This window comes from Elgaria multicarinata, chromosome 10 (assembly GCF_023053635.1).
Source record: "Elgaria multicarinata webbii isolate HBS135686 ecotype San Diego chromosome 10, rElgMul1.1.pri, whole genome shotgun sequence".
Classification (NCBI taxonomy): domain Eukaryota; kingdom Metazoa; phylum Chordata; class Lepidosauria; order Squamata; family Anguidae; genus Elgaria; species Elgaria multicarinata.
Window position 1 is genome coordinate 56,215,967 of NC_086180.1, and position 24,634 is coordinate 56,240,600.

The 24,634-nt window shown below is 39.5% G+C and overlaps 1 protein-coding gene across 1 annotated transcript in view; it reads right to left on the bottom strand.

Moving 5' to 3' along the window:
• Positions 1-308: 308 nt before the first annotated feature.
• NFXL1 (nuclear transcription factor, X-box binding like 1) overlaps positions 309-24,634 on the bottom strand; it is a 61,754-nt gene continuing 37,428 nt past the window's right edge. Inside the window, exons 17-22 of the mRNA XM_063136319.1 lie at positions 22,830-22,996; positions 21,420-21,489; positions 10,778-10,882; positions 8,550-8,636; positions 6,509-6,562; positions 309-2,774 (exon numbers count right to left, since the gene is read on the bottom strand). Of these exons, the coding sequence (XP_062992389.1) occupies positions 2,601-2,774; positions 6,509-6,562; positions 8,550-8,636; positions 10,778-10,882; positions 21,420-21,489; positions 22,830-22,996 (657 nt within the window). The 3' untranslated portion in view covers positions 309-2,600. The remainder of the gene's footprint in view (positions 2,775-6,508; positions 6,563-8,549; positions 8,637-10,777; positions 10,883-21,419; positions 21,490-22,829; positions 22,997-24,634) is intronic.

The following is a 24,634-nucleotide window of genomic DNA, read 5'->3' on the forward strand; positions in this document are numbered from 1 at the left end:
CCAGGTCAGTTTTGGAACATAGGAAATTGCCTGTAAATACAAGGTCAGATTATTTATTCATCTAGCCCAGTATTGACAGGCAGTTGCCCTCCAAGATCTCAGGCAGAGTCCTTTCACTTGGGATCATATTAACTGGAAATGCTAGAGATTAAACCTGGGACTTCCTGCAACCTTGTGCTCTATGGCTCCTCCCCCTTTCCATATTAAGGGATGGAAAATGGTTCTGAAGCTTTTTACACTTAGGTTCCATCTGCTATTTTCAGTTCTCCCTCAGCTCAATACCCAAAACACGAAAAGAAGCAGCCTCTTCCAAATAAAGATATATTATTTACACAAATTGAAGAAATACAAATATTTTAATATGAGAGTTGCAGTAGCCTAAACATTTTAGCTCTCCAGTTATTTGTGTCAAGAAGTTAACTAATCTCATTAACATTCAAACCAAGTTCTACATAAACACAGAGTACACAAACATAAGACTCAAACTGCTATTGGTTTTCACACAGTTGATTAACATTGACAGATGAATATTCTCTTTTTCTAGTAAGGATACAAAAATAAAGGGCCCATGCTAACACAGCTAAGAGTGAAATCTGGCAACCTAGAGTAATATAAATATCCATTATTCATGTGGATAGGAAGTCAACTACTGAGCTAATTAAGGTTTTAAAAGAACATAAAACTGCAGGACAGATCTCTCCAGAAGGGTTTTTTCTAAGTAACGGAAACACAAAAATGATTTCCATTCTTTTGTGAGTATAGCAAGTCAAAAGCTGCAACATTTTGAAGCCTTGATTTCTCCAAGAAAATTGTATAGTTTGCACAGCATACTTCTGATACTAATAACCCTGAACAATGGATATATTCTATGCAAATATACTTTTGCCCTTTGTAATGTTCATAATCAGATCTGACCCACCGTTGGTGATATGTGAACATTTCAGACTAGCTGTAGCATCTGCTCAGTACTCCTATAAGCATTCCTTTGAGACATCACATGGAATGTTTGCCAAAGATACATGACTTAGATTTAGCAAATTCTTATATGGGCATTGTTTACATAGGAAACTGACCATCAGTTAATATTTAATTTACCACTTTAAGTACCAGCATGAGAGCCAGATGAACCTGTACTCCCTTTATTTGATGTGACAGTATTCTCTACATAAGTAATTACTAAAATAGTTTAGGATTTGGGCAATTATCTTAATCAATCACTTTTGAAAGCTTTGAGGCAGGGCTGCCAGTTTGTTAACAGAAATATCTATCTAACAGATTAACTAGATATTTCAACAACCATAGGACTTTACATAAGAGCATTGGTTTAATCAAGCATGTTGTATTTTTGTACACATCTGAACACCTAAATCAAGAATTAACTTGCTACCTGTACATATGAGATTCCCTAAAATGTGAATGACACTTTACATATCAGACATACATACTAATTCACTTAAAGTACATTTTCTTCCTGAAAACTACTTTTTTTAAAAGAGGGATTGCAATATTAATCCTGAAAAAGTGTGGATTAGTTCCAGATTTTGGCACACACAGGAAGTGCCCTGGCCTGATTTTGGGGGACCGTCCCTTTCTTATGTGCCATAGCCCATCACATTCAGCAGGGTCCCACGAGCCTTTGTGTAGCATTTTGAGGGGACTGCTGTGGGGAGGAAGGAAAAAGAAGTCTGCTTCTGTCAGACTAGTTACATGTGCCTAATTCTGGATCCAATCCTATGACTTCAAAGATGTTCTTCTGCTGGGGACATCAAAAATAGATTTTGAACTAAAATATAGATAGATATAATTGACTACTTGCATATGATCAGTGTTAACGTTGTTGTTGTTGTTTTTTGCTCTTTAGCAAAAATGAATCTTGGGGGTATAGAATACTTGAATTATAATGGGAAAGGTAGGATTGCTATGCAGCAAGAGTAGCTTTATGCTCCAAGACCTACATTAATGAAACTAAATGAAACATTACAACATTGACCTCTATTCAGATACAAATCTGATCCACAACTCGCGAAGATGATGTTTTTGCATTTGATGCAAGTACTCTGAACCAAACAAGGGTGTTCTATGCACACAGGATGGTGCTGTGATGTGTATGTGTGTGCTAAAGCAACAGCATCTAGTTATTGGGGGCTTGTGTACAGTGACGCCTGTGGGATTCAAGTGTCATGCATCCTTTGGGTATGGTGAGAGTAGCAAATTGTCTGTTTCTTTATTCCACACATCAAGAAGTGATCGGCAGCATTAAAAATAACTACACAAACCATGCGTGGAAATCCTCACACATAACATGAAATATGGATGCTCACAGGAACAGTATTTGGTATATCTCACTCAATGAGACATTTTAAAGAATCTGACACAATGGCTTAGGATTGATGGTATGGCATATCTACGTCCAGTGTATTTTAAATTGATCTGAAGGTAAAAGTATAAAGACTAGGGCTGGGTCCCCCTCCCCCCTAAATAAACAGGGGGAAATTACTAAAACACAATTTTACATTAAATCCTAATTTATACCATAACACATTTTAGCAGTTAGCTACCCTATAATCATACTGAGGTGAACTGAAATGAGTATTACAATTTCAGTCATTGTAGGCTATGAACCATGCAACCATTATGACAGCAGCTCCACATACTGGCAGCACAATCCTATTCTTATATTTTTGCCATAGAGATTGTTCAACTTCAACTTCATCCTTTTTTCTCTTGTTCTTACGACGTCCTTTTAACCTGTTCTCGAAAGCCTCCAGTTCAGCCTGGATAGAAGGAAAACAGGAAAAAAAATTATGGAAATAGATATTAAAATGGTACTGAAAAATGAAACATACTATTATGTTTGTTCAACTGTGACCAGATCTACACCAAGCAGGATATAGCACTATGAAAGTGCTATGAAAGTGGTATATAAATGGCAGGAACCACACTAGTGCTTTATAGTGGTACTGAAGTACACTGACAACTGTTGGGGCCCATTGATACATACCATATACTACTTTCATAGTGCTATATCCTGCTTAGTGTAGATCTGGCCTGTGTCTCAAAATAATGTATGAAAAGGTTACTTTATATGCATGGTACAATCGTTCTGTGGACTAAGTTGAATGACATCAAGTGTTTAACAAATGATACCATACATGCTAAAGTATCTATATTAACTCTGGTCCTGCCCACAAAACTCATAGGCTCAGTTCAAACAACACATTTCTTAACGGTGGTTTTAGAATTCCACAGTGGAGTTGTCATACCACCATTAAGAAATGTGTTGTGTGGAGAAAAAACTCCACCCCATGGTGGAGTTTTGTGGAAACACTCCACTCTGAATATCCAAGCTGTGTAGAGGACAGCTCCTGCACAACCGTTGCGTTCCATGTTGTCAGGAGGGCTCTGTGGAGGAAAGGAGAAAGTGCAGCTCTAGGAGAGCTGCCAGGATTGTTTTTTTCACAGCAATGGCTAATGGGATAGCATTGGGAGGACTGGAGGAGGAGAGAGGGCGGAAGAACTGTCACTCAAACGTTGCATTGAGTTTTACTCTAGTCCACATTAGCCCACATTCACAAAGATGGAATTGGAACATATTGTGTGGTGAGTACCTCTTAAAAGTTCCCCGGTTAAGTGGAGTTTTTACACTGCATAGAGAAAAGTGTTGTGTGAACTGAGACATATACTGCAGAGCTAAGCACAATTGCATAGATGCAAGATTAGAGCATTCAGATTAAGACAAACCCTGCAAAATAAAGTCAATGCTCCTTTAACCATAACTTTGGTGTTAAGGAGGTAATAGTTCCCCCTGCTGATTATCAAATAACATGACTCAACACACTTAATTTCTGCTGCACACGTGTTGTAATACAGATGGGTGAAAAAAAGATCCGAAACAAGTTTCTTTGTAATCCTGGCATAGGCAACTGCTATCTGCGACTTCTCAATAGAATCTTGAGAATTAAAATTTAAAATAAAAATGCATTCTAGTGCTCATGGAGATTAATTGGAAGAGACAAATTTCTAGCACTGTTTTCAATGCCAAGCAAGCTATACTATATTTGCTTAACTTATACCACTGTAGACAGGCTTTAGTATTTTAAGACACTACCACCATATTTCCTTCTCATGGTACACGTTCGTTACATTGCTGATCTAAGTTGCTGTCAAAATTCGGAGGGGAAAATGGCAATCACCTGAGGTTTTAAACGGGCAGGATTCACTCCCCTTTCCAATAAATGTCAAAAGGATGCATAGAATAATTTTAAAAACATGATTTGGAGACCATTAGGAACAATACTGTACTATAGCTTTCAGGCATATACTGGTATACGGGAGGTCAAATTCATTCATTCAGAATTACTTAAAGCTGTACCTGATTTTATATTTTCATTCTCTGGTTTAAATGGCTTAAAAGGAGACCTGCCTAGTTTCTAGCCAGCATGGATGACTTGGTCATACATCTCATGGTTTTGCCATTGTTCATCTTAAACATCCAGCCAGTCAGGCTCTGCTGAAGACAACAGCTCACCACCACTCTTTCATTCCTCTCAGTGAATCTCAGTCCCCAGGTCCAAAGGACTCATGCTGCTAATCCATTCACAATCTTCCACTAAACCAGGGGGTCAGGACTCCATCTCTGTTGCATGCCCTTTTCACTATGAGTTGGGGATCCTTTGCCTTTTCTTGGCCTCTTGTAGAATCAGGCCCTCTCTCTCAATGACATTCCTAAGGTGGCACTAAGAAGTCAAAAATCTCTCTCTCGTACAGTCCTGCTTCAAATGTGTTACTACAGAAAGCTGCCCATGGCACTCATTAATGCAACACACTCTGAAAGAAAACATCTACGGCAAGCTGAAAGTGTAATCCTACCAAAGTGTTAAACATTTTTCTCATTAGTCTTATTTGAAAAACCAAAGCACATAATTTGTCTTGAACACATTAAACCATTTCAAAGCTTACTCCAGATGCATATTTATTTATACGTGAAGAGTCACCTTTATGCGGTGTGTATAAACAGTTTGCAGGCAAGAGCTTCCCACCTTGACCCAAAGAAGAGATGCTCAATATCAATTTGTTATGAGTAGCTTGAAGAGAAAATGCATTTAGAAGCCGTAACTTTATATACCATAGTGTACTTGTTGATTTGGGTTGCATACTTTAAATAAGAGTTATTTTAAGAACAAGATGCATGACAATTCTGTTCTGAATTATTAAATCTGGTGACCTTAATCAGATAAGAGCAAACACATTATGAGACACAAATCTTTGCAAATACACCAGACACTTCAATTTTTTAAAAAATGTAATTATTCAATAATATTTGGCAAAGACAACACATGGGCACTGCCCTTTTCCTATCTCTGCAGCTGAATATCAGTATTGTCTTGCATCACTGTAAATAATATCCTTTCATTTTGTCATGAAAGACCCTTTTGTAATGCACGCAGAAAGAAGCTAGGCAGCCGGGCAACACAAGCCGAATTTCTTGTGGAACATTTAATCAAAACCTGAGTGCTGATTCATGAGCCATATTTGATCTCAGTGGCTGTATTTGCATTTATCACTGCCAGGGCTGCACAAAACCTTATTAAATGAGGCCCCAATAGGTATACTGGCCCACCTTCCCCTGCCAATTGTACTGTGCCTTCTCTCTGCCCCCTGTCCCAGCAACCCTGATACTGATTGCTCTTTTCCTGTTGCTTCTACCAGGAACGAAAGAGCGATCTGCATCAGGATTGCTGGGATGTATATGTACGTGCAGCCCCCCAGCCAGCATCACATGTAACCCTCAGGCCTAAAAGGGTTGTGCATTCCTGCACTAAATCATGCTTTAGTGCTATGTGGATAAGTCTCAAGAGCCTAAGCAAAGCAACGGGTTCACACGCCTCCTTCTCCTCCTCCTGCATGGCTGGAGTTTAGTTTTTCTTTCAAAGAATCTTAGCATTACAGTGAAATCAGGAATGTTGGATTAAAACAGACAAGCCAGCTTTGGAACCCATGGTTTGGGGTTGACTTGTTTAGAGATTGATTAAGGCGTATTTTCTCCTAGGATCTCTAGGTCCAACACACTAAACTTAGCAGAAGTCCTGCTCCTCCTGGCCATGCCGAGAGAAAAGTGGATGCTTTGGTGGAAATTGTTTAGATGAGCAGTGGTATATAAACACTGTAAATAAATGTATAAATAAGTAAGTTGTTGACACTCATCCACATAGCTCCAAATCATTGTTTACTGTTATTTGGCAATTGTGACAGTGTAAAACATTTTGCTGATGGTGGCCTCCATCACTTGGGTTTTAGACATTAATTAGAACAGATTTCTTAAGGCCAGAGATCAGGTCAGGCATCCAAATGAGATTCATATCAATGCAACAAAATCACTTAAAAGTGTAAAAGATACCAGGTTTACCAAGGATGCAATTCTGCACTCAGTTAAATTAAAGTAGGATTACAGCCCAAGGGAAACTTAAGAGTTTTCCCCTATGGAATAGATGAAGAAGAGGACAAGTACCTGTTGCCTTCGTTTTTCCTCTTCGATAGCAGCTCTGGCCTCTGCCTCTTTTATCTGTGTGAATATAAAAAAATACTTAACACATGCATAAACTACAATCTACTGATTATTGCAGATATATTGAGTTTAAGAAAGTCTCTAAACTCTCAATTCACAGTAATTGTACAAATGAGATTAGTACTGAAAAGCTCTTTTTAAAATATGTACTGTGTCTTTAAAAATGGTAAGGATGATATTTAATGAAACTGAGGTCATTCTCTCCCAGGTTTTCTGTCAGTCATTCACTTTCACATAAAGTTGGGGCCTTTCCATGTATCCTAGATTGGGGACAAGTATTTCAAGCAGCTATAATGGCTGAAAACTTTTAGATCCTCCACATCTTGTAGTAGTGAAGTAAATTCTTTGTACTGAAACTACTATTAATTTTCTCCACTGATTATCGTTCATATTTTTTTATATAAAATGTGACCATGTTCTCTTAAGATGTATTATTTCAAAGGTCAAAAAGCTGAAACCTCACAGGAATGGTGCTATAATTCTATAAATTTAATTGCCCTTCGTTAGTTTCTTCCAGATTTATTTTATGTCCTTTGAAAGGGATGATGACCAGAACTGCACTAAATACTCTACATGAGGTAGTATCATAAAGTTATAAAGGCGTTATGATTCTTGGCATTATATTTTAGATCCCTTGAGTTGTAAACAAAAATGCTCAAAAGAATAGACTCCTGATAAGGTCCTTTTTTAAAAAAATACATTCAATATTTGTCCCCTCAATAATATTTTGCACCAATTTATCTGTCATAGAAATTAGGCATATTAGTTTCCCAGATTCCACCCTCATCCAGATCTTTTTTAAAAAATTATTTTAATGTGTGTTATGCTGGCTACTTCAGTGATTAATTCTATATTATCAGTTAAAAGACACCTACTTTGCAAAACAATTGCAGAACACAATGACATGGTGTCTGGGAATCAGTAATACAATACAGAGTGAACATGAGCAGGCTGTACAGAATGAATGAGAAACAAGAGTGCAACTATATGCAATAAAACTGGGCAAAAATGGCCTCGAGCACTGCCATGAATAGAATTTTCTTTCAAAACTCCTCCCTTGCATTCTCCTTCTCTATCTAAACAAAGCAAATACAATGTTGCAGGTGTACACAAACAGTTCCTTCTTCACTTTCCAACTCTCCTCCCTCATCAAAATACTGGTAACATCTCCACAGTCCAGTCTCACCCACAGTCTCACCCACTTCAGGGGGACCCATATCCAGACTCCCCTCCTCCCATCCAGCTCAAATGCGCCCTGTGTTGCCACGCCTACTGTACATACTGTAAAAAAGTAAGTTTCATGTGCTCTTTCCTATATGGAATTGATATCTACGTAACAAAGTAGCCACCTCAGCAACATGGTGCACAAAAGTGCCATGAATAATTGTTAGCGCTGGGCCCTCTCGGTGGTTGCACCCTCCCCCTGGAATGACTCCGTGACGTCAGACACCGGCAATCATGTGCTTTCGAAGATTATCAAAAACTTACTTGGTTATCCTGGCTTTTCCTAACCATTAATTTGACTAAGGGCAGAATCCTATGCTTATTTAGTCCAAAAAAATGTCCTATAACTGCAGGCTAGGAGATGCTGAGAGTTGTAGGAGTTTTTTCTATTTAAACATGCATAGGGTCACACCTGTTGTTGTGCTTTTACAATTTTGTTTTATAATTCGTAGTAAAGCACTTCGAGATTTTTAAAATGGGAAGCATATACTAAAATAAATAAATAAATAAAATAAACAGATAATTCTAACACAACACATAGTATTATTCATAGTATAAACAGTTTTTCACAAATAACAAAACAATGACAATTTTTCACATCACACACAAAAAAGCAAGTTTAACGTAACAGCTGTGTTAATCATGAATATCTGATTTAACTGCATTCTATTTTTGCCCGATAAACTTAGAAAATAATTCTGCACTCATTCTTCTCTTTTGAAGTAATGAGAATATATTATCGCCACAAGAGGCAAATTACCTCAGAAGCTTTCCGTTTCATTTCCTTGCATACTGTGTCACATTCTAACGAAACCTGGCCTTCCCGAACCTTACTGCACAGCACCTCCTAGAAACAGAATCCAAGTTTCTTTAAAAAAACAACCACATTCTTACATTACGTTTCTTTTCCATAAGTCTGATTGCTAAACACCCATTTCTAAACATGTGTTTCCTATAAACAAAACAAAATTATCTCTTGATATCTAGCTCATAAACCATTTTATTCCATATTGATGGAAGCACAAATAAAATCGCTTCAATCAGAAGGTGCTCTCACACCACAGCATACATTGATGTCACAAGTGTCTTGTAAGCCTGACATGTACACTTGTGAATTGCTTTTGGAGATGATCAAATGGATACCTACAATAAAAGCATAGGGAAGGGGGGAGGGAGGATGGGGGGAGGAAAGCTGCTGTCCCTCAGGTGTTAGGGTAGGAAGGTAACATTTCTATACGGCCCATTACTCCGAAGTTCTCTTGGCAGAAGAGGAGGAGGAAGTCAAAAGTAGCACAGTCTCAGAGTGGCTCAGAGTGCAGAAGAGAACATTGCTTCTTATCATGAAGGTTACTTCTGGCTGGTGTGTGGAGAGCATGTAGAACAGGCTTCATCATTCTGGTCAGGCTTTTTTAAAACCATTTCCTTCCTGTTGAAGCTCCACCCCAGTTTTGTTTCATATACAAGCTTGAGAGAGAGGGGAGGCCCTTTGGCGAATAGATACCAGTACCAAAACTTGAAGGATTGAGACAATAATAAAAAGGGGGTGTTAGAAACCAAGTGCTCAGGAGACTCCTGTGTGGTATTTAAGTTGAGGTGTTGTAATTGCTGCTGATAGAAAGAAAGATGCTGGTAGACATTGTGTGATGGGTCCAGTATGCTTTCTGCTCAGGGCAGGCAACATGGTGCCCTTGTGCAGCAATGTGCCCCCAGACACCTTCCTTGCTGCTCACTGATACATTCTCGTCCTATTTAAAAAAAAATTGTGCCCCCTTCCACAAACAGCTTCAGAGTGGACTTACCTGATTTGTTAAATCACAGTTTCCCAGGATGTCCAAATCAGGAAACTGTAGATTAACAAATCAGGAAGACCTAACTCAGTGTGTATCTTCGGCTGGACTGCCAAGTTAATTAACTAAGCAACCAATTTTTTAAATATATTTTACATACTATGGTTTTCTATTGAAGGTACTTCAATAGATCTGATCTAAGCCCAACACTGAAGAGGGAATGAGCTATAAAGAACAACAGAAGTTTTAGAGACATTTCTCTCATCAGGGATGTGTGGAAGGCAGATAGAGGAAAATGAAAAGTACACATGCCTACGGTAGAGAATTAGATATGGGTCCTCTGATGCAGGTTAGGATATGCACCCCAGATCTAAAAAAAACAGTATTGAACACTATTTAATTTTTATATGATACTGTTTTTTAGTGCTTTGCAGAAAAGCTCATTACGTAAAGCAACTTTTCCTCTTCATAATAGTACAAGTATTATTAAAAGTGAAATGCATGCTTTCTGGAAATAATAATGTAAGGGGAAGCTATTTATCCATTATATTGTCTACTTCAGGGGTGATGATGATACCACAGTTGCACTGAGACTTGGAGAACGTCTGCTGTAAAATGCATTAGGGATTTACAAGTTTAACAACTGCTCTAGGTCCAATTTTTTATGTAATTAAATATGCCTTTTCCTGATTGCTAGTCAGGAAAATACATTTCCTCTCCTTACTCTGGATTAGCTGTACTTGAGCTAAACTACATTATATATTTTCCAGCAGAATTTTGAACACATTCAATATGATTAATTACACTATTATTTCAGTGCAGGCTTTAGTGTCTCTACCCCCAAATCCACTGGTTTTGGAAGCAGGAATTTCCACTAGCAAGTTGTATTTGGACCACTACAGTACACTGGAATGTTTGACTTTACATCAATGGAGACCCAGTTCTATGGAACTGGTGCTGCTCACTGAATTAACTTTTAGGTGTCAGGTTGAGACATTTTAATAGTTTTTGTTTTTAACTACTTGAAGGATATTTTAAACACTGGAAATGAAGTTTTCATTTTTAATTGTTTTGCTGTTTATCTCACTGTTTTGTTTTAACTTGCATTGTAAACTGCCCTGGGATAAATATAATGTAGGGTGGGATATAAATGCCTTAAATACAACAAAATAAACTTTTCGAAGTACAATATGAAACTTGCCTTTTTGAGTCTCTTGCAAGGGCAACGGACCTTGACCTTTTGGTTGCAATTCTGAGGGCAGTCATCTGGATGACAAATCTCTTTACATCGATGACCGCAGGATAACTACAACATGAGGTTGGGGGGAGAGGAGAGAGAGACAGGTTGGTCTGAAATGGAGCATAAATCCTCTTGTGAATTGAATATGGCACTCAAGTTTGTTAAATACATGCTTAGCTTTCTCTCCCCACCCAGACTTTTCCATTATGTCTGCTGTGTAGAATGTAGCTGCCCAAATGGCACAGAAAGCCACATCCGATTAAGGCCTTCAAAAGGACACGTGAGGGCATACACTGTACGGGGGCATAGGGCTTGTGCACTGGCCGCACTCACCCATTCTTGGCCTGTGTGTGTGTTGATCACAAATCAGGAGTGGACAACCTGTGACCATTTCAGCTCCCATAATCCCTCAACACTAACTATGCTGGGAGTTGTAGCACAAAACATCTGGAGAACCACTCTAGGAGTTGCCCACTCCTAGTTTCAAGGGAGATTCTAAGCATGGCCAAAGGAATGCACTTACAAACCTACCCATGAGTGCGAAACTAGATCGTGCAGGGCTCCCAATCACAGCGAGGCTTCTAGGTATGTTCTGCTAAAAATGCTTAGTATCCCCCTTCAGAAGTGAAGCCAGAGTACCTGGGAATGTGGGGCTAAGCAGTGCATGCACACTTGGGCCACCCCCTCTGCTTTAAACCATTCACCCAAACGGGGCTGCACTGGGGATATGACCATCGAAAACAAAAGATGACTTACTGTTCATTTTAGAAGAAGACTCAGTGCGCCGGGATGCACAAAACAAGTGCTCACCCTCCCCTTTGACACACCCAGGAGGAGAAAGAAACCATGATTCAAATTGGGTTTCCCCAATTCCTGGCTTGTTGTTACATATAAGCTAGGAATCATGGTTTAAAATAGATTCGCATGTTAAACAAACCATGGTTTGAAGTTTTCGTGTTTAGCAATTGACTACTAGACTTTATTTTAAAACATGATCCTTCTTTGTATGTAATGACCCTGCAGCTAGGAAAAGTGTAACTGAATAATGACGTATTCTTCCTCCCAACTGCACAGGAGGAGGTGAGGGGAGCACTTGAGACTGATGCTTTGCTTGGGCTCTTAGGAGCTTGTGTATTTAATGCTAAATCATGGAATCAGGCCATTATAAGAAGACCACATGTGTTTTCAAATGTGAACCAGATATGATTTTTATTCTTTCAGATATGTTTTTTTCCTTAAATCTAAAGTAACAGGGTTTGCTTAACATTTTTCTCTAAAATGAACATGAAAATATTTCTATAAGCACTTTCCTGATACGAAAAAGTATTTTTAAAAACTAGAAGTATCGAAATTGTGCATTGAATTTTATGATTTGGAGAAAATGTATAAGGAGATGCTAATTTTTAATGTGAATTCTCATCTGTGGACTGCCAATAGGGGGGAAAAGCCATAGGAGTTACAATTCTTTTAGTATATAAATATTTAAGATGTCTTTTTCACATTCAGAGCTGCTATTAAATACTTTTATATTAATAAATCAAGAAGATGATTGTATTACACAATACACACTATTTTACAAAATAACCAGATGAGTTCATGGGTTTTAAAATAGAAGGGTCTACCTTACTCTGCATTTTTCTCTCAAATTTAGATCTAAGCAACAGCATATTTATTCACAAAGTTTTTAAAATGAGCACCTTGTTTTCTATGATTTACATGTGGTCTCAGCTATAAATGGACAACACTCATGCAGACACAGGATAGCATCTGGAATACTACCCAGCATTCCACCACACATTCCAGATGACTGACACCTGCCTCCCGCCACCCCCCTCATCAACTGTCTGACCCATTTTGTTACATATGAGCAGGACATACTCGTGAAGAAATATACACAATACTAACTTATAGAGGAGTGCTATAGGATTGTGTGAAGTGCTTTCAACACTCAAGAAGCGCTATGGAGATGATGATGATGATGATGATGATGATAATTCATTTATATAGCACCATCAATGTACATGGTGCTGTAAATACCAAAGCCAAGATCGAATATTGAATCCAATACTACCCCAATGCTGGTAATGCCATAATTTGGTCTTTAATACTCCCACTGAAGGAACACAGCATTATTCTCAAATATTTCACTATAACATTTTTATTTAAAGAGTCCTGTTTCCCAACTTTATAGAATTAATGTTTTAGCAGTAGCCAAGCTTTTTAGAATCAGCAGTTTAAAAGGTGTACTGCTAATTGTTGCTTGTAGCAAGATTATTTATTCCACAATGTTTGGGACTTTAGAGTAAGATAATATGATTAAAAATTGCATGCTACGTGCTGCTGATCAGGACAATGTTCTATTCACTGCTGAAATAGAAACAAGTTTCCTCTGCTCATAGTGTATATTTCTCTCTACATCAAAGTGATATATTTATAAAGCAAACCAACACTGCAAGAAACACAACATCTCAGATAATTTAGCAAACTTATGACACTATGTCTTCTAGACATATAACACTGATGATAATGCACTCTGTATATGTGTTTAAGTAGTTAGACGATATTTGGTTCCTGTAATAAAAAAAAAGTCTCTTGTAAGATATTGAAGTTTTTGAGTAACATCTGTGGCTACTGTTGAATAATGTCTGTGTCAGTAACAAATTGTCCTTGCTTCCTAAAGCAAAAGGAAATGTAACATACAAAAAACCCCACTTGTATCAGACAATGAAAGTCCTTTCTGCATTACGTACTCCTGTAGCCAAAACAAAGCTCTCAAACTAGCCAAGATTTTATGGCAACTCTTGTACCTTTTCAACAGTCATACTAGATAATTACTTTTTTATATAATTCCCGTAAGCAATATCAGATTTAAAATTCAAGCATGCAAAAGACAACAAATGGTATCAATTTTGATTTATATTTCCTTATAGTTTATAGGATTTTACACACACACACACACACATACACACACACACACATACACTAGTCAATATTGCTAATTCTAGGTAAGTCTGGAACACACCAGAAGTGAAATATTAAGCCGTTAATTACAAATGCCTAAGTTAGTTAGTTAGTTGGTAGAACATGATCTGTAATGCCACACTGCATCAGCAAAGCCAGCATTTTCACTTAAAAAAAGGAAATGGCAGTGTCATATGACCCAAGGTGACATTGCAGTGGATGTCAAAGCAAACTTCTCAAACTGCATTCAGCTTTCAACCTTACTAGGATGCAAGAGGCATCAAGAAGCAAAAACTGACACAGAACGCAAGGGAGAGGAAAGAGAAGAGAGAAGACAGCCGGGGGTGGAGATGGACAGTGAGCTCCTAGTGATAACATCCCCCTCCTCACCTTATGTGAACAATCTATTCTTGTGAGCAGTGCAATGTGGGGAGACATAAATTTAGACAAGACCACAAAATCCATTCTGTGGAAAGAAAGAAAAAACATATCCCTTGCAGTTCCTTTTTCCATAGAAGGGGAAGCTCAATCTTGCCTTCTTCCCTTCTTCTACCGTTCATGCATAAGCACCTTCTAAAAGGTTAAGGATGCAATCCTATGCATGTTTAGAAGGGAAAATAATCCGCAATGTGGCTGGCTGGGGGAATGCTGGGAGTTGTAGGACTTTTTTCTGTCTAAAAATCCATAGGATTGCATCCTAAGAGTAGTATTCAATACTGCTGCTGTGCTTCCACTTGTTCTGTTGCACCTGCAAGACCCACTGTAAGCACAACGGGAAGACGGCATTTCCTAAAGCAACCCCAGAAGCAAGAAGAAACACTAGCTTCCAGAATGAGAAGCTCCCTTCTGCAAGTTCCACTGATCTGCCCCATTCTGGAAACAAGCATTTCTGCTCATTGTCGGTTGCTTCAGGTAGCTTCCCGTTGCATTAGCAGTGTATCCTGTTAGCATCCAGGCAAGCACTGGATCCTGCCTGAAGTTGCTCATCCAAGCACCAGAACTAACAGAGGAGGATAAACAGAGACACGTGCACAAGTCATAAAATTAATAGAAGGCTATATGTTGCAAGTGGGTGCTGAGTCTCTAATGCAGAGCTTTCCAAACTTTTCATGTTGGTGACACACTTTTTAGACATGCATCATTTCGCGACACAGTAATTCAGCTGTACTAGCAAACCGGAGATTAAACTAACCCCTTATAAGAGATACGGACACATACATAAATTGTAATAACAAAATGTATGGGGACGCAACATATCTCATGAAAACCTTTCATTTATATTTTTTAAAATATATGATTTGCAAGATAATAACATACATTTCCAAGACTTTTCACATTGAACCAATTTTGTCGAGCTGCCATCGAGTGGCGGTTGAGACGGTGTTCTATCAAAAAACTGGACCCATGGAATTTCTCGAATGCGTCACTTCAGATGCAGCCGCGTCACCAGAAATGATACTGAATCAGCTGTTTCGACCCGATTATGTATACTGCGCATGCGCAGTACCTGTATGATCCCTCAACTGTGATGCGCATACACAGATACGACGGAAGGAGAATATACTAATGCACCATACTAATCGGCACCTTTGCTGCGAAAAAATGCATGCAAGTTGGTATTGCTTATTTCACAGAGACTCAGAGGTTTCTCGTTATGTTTGCGTGACACACCTACACACTGCAACTGACACACTAACGTGTCACGACACACAGTTTGGAAAGCTCTGCTCTAATGGGTGACGTCCACTGGCAGAGAACATGGCACCATACACAGGTTTAATCTTACAACATTAGAAGTAAACAGACAATAAAATATTAACTCGGGGTACATGGCCTGTTCAATATTTCCTGATAGGTTCAACCTCTTGCTGCATAAAAAGATATTTAGCTCATAGAATCAGAAGCCCGGAAAAGACCAGGTAGCCATCTAGCCCAGTTCTTTGACTGAAACAGAGTCCCCTACACAGAGGTTCTCCCTCCCTCTTTTTTCCTGCCACAGCATTCTTCTTCCAAAAGCTGCTTCTACAGAGATAGCACTTGTTGATGGTATTTGGAGTAGTCCACATGGTAGCCCTACATATTTTATGAGAGGCACATTAGTGGAGAAGGCAACAAATGTGACTGGCATTCTGGTAAGTAAGCTGTGATGTGTAGTGGTGTAGGTACGTGCTGCCTCTCATACACTGTGGCAATACATGCCTTAAGACACCTGGTAATGGTAAAGCAAAAGTGCTTACACCTTTATTTAGGGAAAAGGGCAACAAATAAGGTGTCAGTGTGTCTGAATGATTTGTGCAACAGATTTAGGTCTTGAGTGCTCTGCACACATCCCTCCTGGGCCAAGTCCACAAGGAGCCACCCAGGGTTAAGGTAGACAATGGGGCCCTGGGACAGATGGTTTGATACCATGGTCAAGAACCATGGATCTGCTTTTGCGATGAGGATGATAGAGACATGGCCTGTATGTAACTGTGGCTTGTACCTGTCTGATCTTCAGGAGCACACTGGAGATTAGACAAGTTGGGAGAGAAAGCAGATAGCTCCCTTAGCCAGATGGAGTTTAGAGTCTCTATGACTTCTGCTCCACTTGTTAGGTACCTGGAGAAAACATGGGGGTCTTGCAGTTTGCTGGGGATGTGAAGAGGTCTAGGACTGGAGGGCTGAAATATTTCTGGAGAGCTTGGAATATGGCTGGCTTGAGGCTCAACTCCTGGCCTCCCCCTCAGGTCCAACTGCTGGAACAGACATAATTTTAAACTACCCATAGGTCTTCCCAGGAGAAATGTAAATATTTCCATTCCTTCCATTCTCCGTTTGGTTTTCTAATCACAGAGTAAAGATTCCTTTTTCTTTTCTGCTTTTAAGACTTTTAGAATTATTATCCCAAGATATTTAAAACTAGATGGTGGTGATGACATTTTGGATTGTTTCTGAAAGCCCTTTTGACTCTCCAGTGGAATGTTAATAAACATTAGTTTGGATTTTTTTATATTTGTTAACCTTGCCAAATTTCATATTCTGTTAGTAAGCATCAGAGTCTCTAAACAGCTTCTTTAGAGTTGGATAGCATGAATATGACCAAGATATGACGTATCCTGTTAATTCTGAGTCTCTGAATTACTCTGTTGAAATGTATACAAGGGGCAGCCTTGCTTGTACCCCTAACTCAGCAAAAAGAGTCTGATTCTGTTGCCTTTGCTCTGCCCTCAGCCTCTGATATTGAATACAACTTATTAATGGAGTGCATACATTTATCAACAAAATCTAATTTGGATTAGAAGTTCATTTTTTAAAAAGGCCATTCAAGATTGTCAGAGCCTTAAAAGTGTCCTAACAAGAGCAGAGCAATTGAGGGGTTACTGATTAGATCATGACATACTACATTAAAGTACATGCCTGATGGAATCAGCCACCTGAAAGGCATAAAACATGCTTGATCAAGTTGGTGTTATGAAGGTATTTAGCCATTGGCCAGGATCATCATGAACAGCTTGGAATCTTGGCACAAAAGTGCAATGGGACAGAAAGAAGCTACATCAGTGTGATCCTTTGCAAGCTTAGGAACAATCACCAATTGAGCTTGCCTCCAAAACTCTGGTATTCTAACCCCAACCATGACTGTATTACATAGTTGTAGTATCAGACGTGGTGTTAACATATGTTTTAGAAAATGCTCCTGTAAAGGCATCAATCCCTGGAGCCTTCCTGCTTTTTATGACCACCTCCAAGTGGATGATTCAAATAAAAGTGGTGGTCCTCTGCTAATGGTTTTGTGGTTAAATTTTCTATGAAAGTATCTATTTCCAGTGTGTTCTGGCTATTTAATGGAGTATAATGTTTCACTAAAATCTTTAAAAGCAACATAAGAGGGTTGATTTATCTCCTATAATTGATAAATCAACCCCCTTATGTTGTCTTTAGGGTTCAGGGGTAGGCAACCTAGTGCCCTCCAGATGTACTGGATTACAACTCCTATCAGCCTCACCCAGTACAGCCAATGTCCAGAGATTGTGAGGATTCTAGTCCAAAACATCTGGTCTACATATGTTGCCTAACCCTGAAATAGATTTATTTTCTATTCTTATTCCCAAATTCACAGTAATAGCCCATGGAGGCCTGTATGTTGTCACCTTGTTTCCCTATTGATGCCGGTAAGTGCTTCTGTTTCCTGTTCTCTTGTGCTCTTTTTTTAATTTGGAAATCTATTATATTCAGAATATTTTTATTTATGAACTTCACTAATGTTGTTTGTGATATACTGAGGGTTATGTTTAAATCAAAGTATTATTCAATATTCATTAGTTTTTGTTGATGTCAATGTGTCTTTAAACACCATACAGGGCATTCCCCCTGTGTTCTTCTCTCCCTGGCTGGTCACACTGCTTCCACTGTCAAAATGGCAACTGTGTGTACTTTCAGAGAGTCTTCCTGTTGAGTCTTACTATTACTTAAAACAGATATCCCCAAGTGAATAAATCTCCACTTTGCGCATACCATCAGTATTTGGATGAAACATTTTTCATCTCAAGAGTGTGCCCTGGCTTAGAGCTTGGAAGATCTCATTAAGTGGATCCAGTGTTCTATGAGCTCTTTCTAGAGACTACTTTACTAAGTGTAGTGGGTTACACCAGAAGGCATAGCAAGGAGTATAGCAGTATGGCAAGTTTCCAAAGTCATGGTCCACAGTTTAATAAATGCATAGAGGCCTGTGTTAATATCTGAAAGCAGCTTGTAGGAAATTAAGCAGTATGTCTCACATGAGAAAGCTGGTACAAGACAAAGCCAGTTGTATATGTCAACAAATGTGATGTTGTTTGATTCTTGCCAGGTCACGCTATCCCTCTCATAGAAGAGCACAGTGTTATGTCTCTCTGAAGAGCTCAGGCTAGAATGCTGGGGCCTCTTTCTTTTGAGGAAGGAATATTTATTGCCTTGACTGTTATGTTTTATGCATCCACTAGGGCATAAAAGAGAACATATATAACCCTTGTTTAAATCATGCCAAATTGGTGTTGCTCCAAGGAGAATCAGCACACATACCAACTTGGAGAATTGATTAAACGTCCGTGAAGAGAAGTTCTGTTTATCTTGATTGGGCTCCAGATACACACGTGGCTATGGGGGAAGTTGCCAGCTTCGGTCAGCACAAGGGACATGTGAGGTCCTTTGCTTTGCTTTATTTCCACATCCATTTGTTGAACTGATCCATCTGGGATTTTGTCTCACTTTGGTTTATCCCGAATCTCTTTTGATATGGATCCTGACAAGATCAGGATCCCAAATGAACACACTAAGGTAATACTGGGACCTTTTCTGGAATCCAGCCTGCTATAAACATGAGCATGTCTGTTCCTTCTTTTTTCACAAGACCCTTGATTCAGATATTCAGGTGGTGATCCTGATCCTCCATTTTCAATTGCATATCCCTGATGGCTGATGACTTGCACTTTTCTGTTTTTACTGTGCTTCAGCCCAGGTCCACTGCAGTATTTGCAAGGCTTATAATCTCTGTTAATTTCACTGCCAGGTTTAACCAGCCTTGTTTATGTGGGTTGTAAATCTCTGTCCAATCCTTCAATAGGTCCTATTGTTGCTGCTGAAGCAATTTCTTTTATGTCAGGCTTGTGAACTTTTGCCACTGTATTGGGCCATACAGGGCCAGATCTACACCAAGCAGGATAGAACACTCTGAAAACGTTTTGAAAACAGTATATGGAATGTGTCCTGGCCTGAACAATTGTCAAAACTGTTATAAAGCAGTAGTGTAGATCCTGCCCAGGATAATTTGCAATCTAAAATACCAGTGCAATGTCAGAGTAATGTTTGCATCCCATAACATCTATCTCTTGGTCAGTTGGATGACTCCTTATTAAGACCCAACTCCACAATAACAAATGTAGAAGTGGAATGTTGAAAAGGAAAAGTGCAACTGTAAAGTTGAAAATGCTTCAGATTTTCCATCTTCTAAGACACTGGAGGAAGTGATGAGGTATTTTTGCAGTACTCTCTCACTGCCTGGGGACAGAAGGGAGAACTGGTAACGCAACAGGACCCGTGGCCTCAGACTGAAAGAAGACCATCAGGGAAACATCAACAGGAGTGTTTGTCCATTGGATTCCCAGACTGAGAGAAGCAGCCATACAAAGTAATTATTTCATGTAGAGACAATTCATCACTCCAAGGTCTGGAGAAGAAGTTATGCTGAAAACGATTCAGATGAAGCTAATTGATAATCAGCCAGGTAAGACTACAACTGTGTTAGTGGTTCTACTAGATTTTTTTAGCTTGAGGGACAGGCACTGAGACAGAAGTAGTTGTGGTCTGAAAGACAAACACTGTTGTGCGCTACATAGTGAAGACTGTTAGGACCGGAAGTCTAGTTGTTACTAACAGTTGGGTAGACACCACAGAGGTCAGAGGATGCACTGAAGTTAATGTGATTAGCATTGGCAGTACCGAAGTGACTGATTTTGAAGCAGTAGGCCTGAACAATACAGCTATCACAGAATGCGCCCCTTGTTCACTTGGCTCTCTAAACTTGAGAGACCTCCTATAACTCGGCAACCTCCTTCCAATTTGAGAAGTATATGGTTTGAAGTACCCTATATCGACCTGGTGGAGAATCTCTTTTATGAGGCAATTAACTGTCCCAAGAATGAGAGGGTGATACATGTATTGCTCTCATCAAGATGACCGCCACCCTCTCCTATCCATGTTAAAATGGTCAGAATATCTGGAAGAGTACAACAGTGGAAACATTGGTCGGGTTGTGGTACTGAGAAGCCTGGGAAGCCTGCTGGCAGTGAAGAGTCCCTTATCACTTCCTCCAAAGTCAAACCGATAATTTGAGTTTCATCTGAAACCACTAGAAACCAATGTAATGGTCTCCACACCGTCAGAATGGGCAACTGTAGTAATGGTGAAGGTGAAAGTAAGATCTTGCCCCATGGGTGGACAGCTGTATCATCTTGTAGAATAGGAGATGGCACTGACATAGTAGGATATGAATTTCCCTCTGGCAACTTTCTTCTTCTACTTTTTGGGCTCCATAGCCTGATCAGAGGAAGAACGTGCATACTTGGAACAACACAAGCAAATAAAGGCAAACACTGAACAAAAGAAAGAAAGGATAGGAAGAAGAAAACTGTGGAGAAAAAACACTCAGCTCTTTGCCAAAACAGCAAGTTAGTAGAAAAAGCTTGCAACTAAGCTGAAGCTGTTGCTATGGCAGCAGTGGTTCAAGAGGAGCTGGGAGGAAAGGTGGGAGTGCCATCTTCTGGGCATGAACAGGAGGTGGTTAGGGTGGGCTTCCCACCTAAATATTTCACGTATAGAAAGTTCTGACAGAAGCTCTGCTCAGGGCAGAACCTGCATGTGATGCACAGAGACCACAAAAAGAAGCAAGGACAAAAAACGCCACCACCAGAGTCTCTTATAGTGAAAACTTGCATGTGCATCTTATAGTGGATACATATGCAAATGGCAATACACTATTACATACCATGTCAATTTGGCATCTGTTGCACCAGTGTTCAACAATTTAAAATAATGATGAATTTTTGTTTTAAAAAAGTAGAACATACATTGTTTTGACATTCCTTAAATATTCCTAAACTATAGATCAATTACATCTATAGCTTACCTCTTTGGGGCATTGATTTTTGCAGGAACTCAGCTCATCTTTTTCTTTTAAGTCAGCAAAAGTGATTTTTCTGAAGAAATAAAAATCAAATATTGGAAAGATGCTCTTTTTTTAAAGGAGTTAAGATAATCATTAAGTTGCTCATGGATTTTGGCCACTTTGTCAAAAGATATAAAAAAACAATTCTATGTCAAAACCAGAAAATACAATGCTGAGAAAAAGGGCGGGAAGAGTCTGAAAAGAGAACAATTGAACTAAGACAGATCAAGTAATACCACATACAATAATCTCATATGATACTATAAGCCACAGCAGAGCATGCAGTAACATGACAAGCCAACACCAGAAAATACCTAGAGCACACCAAATGCGCTTGGCAAATATTGAGCAGTATCCAATAAGGTCATTCTCCTAATGCAAATTATGTTGCGCTAGCATAAGAGATCTCTAGCGCAATGCCAATAGTATTACCTTGCATGACGGGTTTTCCAAGGAATCCAGTTGTGCAAACTATCACTGCTGGTGTTGCACTAGAGGTCCCATACTTTAACACAATGTAATTTGTGTTAGCAGAGTGTTATTGTTGGAAAATTGTCAAGAAATACTTTTGTAAGCCGCCGTGAGAGCCTTTTTCGGCTGAATGGCGGCATAAAAATCCTTAAATAAATAAATAAAATAAAATAAAATGTCCATTCGGTAAGAATAGTAAGCCTATTAACTACAGGGAAAGAACCGTAAGTCTGGAACGACTTTCCTACAAGGTGCTAATATCAATTGTTTTGTGTTTTTCAGACCCTGCCTGTGGAATGTATTACCTCATGCAAACAGAAGCATTACTGCACCAGTAAGTCATGTGCAAGATAAATACAGAGCAAGCTGACAAAAGATGGCAGCCCACTAGCTAACATGATCTGGGGCAAACTTTTCCCCATCTTCTAAGCTAAACTAATGAGTCAACCAGTTAGACTAAGATTGTTCAAACAAGACCCAAGTCAAGCCCTGAGGAACTGATGCCTTGGTCCAGCATTCCACTATACTGTCCCCAGAATCCCCTTCATGCATGGCTCAAACTGCATTGAGACTGCATGTGGTGAAGCAGTGAAAAAAAACTCTGCCTGACAGTCCTGATTGGACCAAACTGGTTGGACATCAGGCACACTAGGTGGGCAGAAACAACTGCCTCCAGTTAGAGCTTCCATTTGAACAGGCTTCTTGGTGTTTCCATCCCAAGACATCAGACGCACTGAGCGGGGGGTTGGACTCGATGGCTTATAGGCCCCTTCCAACTCTACTATTCTGACTCTATGATGCTAAGAAGAGAGAAAACCTACCACAATGGAGCAACGTATATATTGCATAAGACTACTTTCTATTTTCAAAGCTGAAGCGGAGCCTTCTTTAATTACATACATGCATTCAATATACAGGCTTATGAGTTTGCAGTGACACTTCATCCGGATCATTTGGGCACATGGTGGACATTCTCCAGGGTGGCAAGGCAGAGGGCACGAGTGAGGGCATCCAGGTGGTCGTGGCTTAGAACACTCTTCTTCACACTGAGAACATTCTTGACTTGCCTGATAGTACAATAAAACAAAAACAAATGATGGAATTACTTGCTCTTTGGGCAATCCATTAGCTTAAAAACTAATAGCTTAAAAAAAACAGTACTTAAATTCTGCTTTAATAATATTGGCTTGCATTCAGAGCTCATATCAGCAGAAGTGGCTCAAACATTGGGCTTTCCCACTCCTCTCTCCCTACTGGAGCTTCCTGAAAATCCTCTCCTAAGCAAGGCTTTATGGAGGGCAGGGGAGGAACTCATTGCATTAACCATTGAATCTAAGCCACTAAAAATATTTTAAAGAGTGCAGGAAGGCCTACTGACCGAGGTCACATCCTTTCCTTACTAATATTAAAATTTCATACAGCTACCTATAGTTTTTTTGGGGGGGAGGGGGGCAATAGTATCACATCATAATGAGTAAATAATATTGTTCTAACACCTTTACATGCAATATTCCCATTTGGATATACAAACCATCTGGAAGATAAAGTACACCAAGAACTGATAACCAATCATCATTTTTTCTAAGAGGAACTTGGGTAGCTGAATGGCCATCAGTTTGGAAGCAAAACAAGCCACTCAAAAATCAAGTAGAGGTGTCTACATATGCAGGGAACTCCCTACCCTAGATACAAAGACATGTATTAGTTTGTAAAACACACACACACACACACACACACACACACACACACACACACACACACACCACCTAACTAAAAAAGGCCTAACAAGAATCTAGGAGCTTCAGGACTGAGAAGGCTGATGGCAGTTGAGCCCAGACTTCTTCTTTTTTTAAGAGAGTAACTCAAAACATTGTCTAGAGTGGTTCTGGTTCACACTGAACACCAAAGACAGGAAGTCCTGTCTTTGTGATATTTTTTGCTTCAGATAAGGAACAGGGAGGGAAGGGGGACTGACCTGCTTGAACCCCTGAATAGTTTACAGCAGCCTTCCCACAAGATGTAGCGATGGCCACCAATCTGAATGGCTTTAAAAGGTGTTGGATAAATTCCCAGAGGAGAAGGCTATCAATGGCTACTAGTCTTAATGGCTATGTGCTAGCTCCAGTATCTGAGGCAGTGTACACCAGTTGCTGGAGAACATGAGCTGTTGCACCTGTGTCCTGCTGGTTGGCCACTGTGTAAACAGGATGCTGGACTAGACACCCCTCAACCTGATCTGGCAAGGGTCTTATGTTCTCTAATCTATATCCTTCAGGTGTTTTGGATTTCAACTCCCATCAGCCTGAGGCTAGCATGGCCAATGGTAACCTGGAGGGCACCAGGTTGAACAAGGTTGGCTTATATTATCCTAGAAGTGAGCATTACAATACAAGGATGCATTCCATGAGGTTAAAAAAGTACACCCTCCTGCCCATTTAGTAATAAAGAGCTCTGGTTTAGGGCTTAAAGCCAGCTACTATCCCGAGTTCTTCAGCACTACGTTGCAGTGGATAAGGGAAAAAAGGTATCCTTTGCAAGCCCCAAATGGTATTATAAGGCTCCTGTCCCAGAATGGCCAAAGTCCTAAACAAGAGCACTTAAGTTAGGGGCAGGTCCCCAATTGCCTACAACTACAGCAGTCCTGTTAAGGGAAATCTATAGAACAGCCCCTCAAATGTGGACTGCTTTAAAAAGGTTTCAGAATA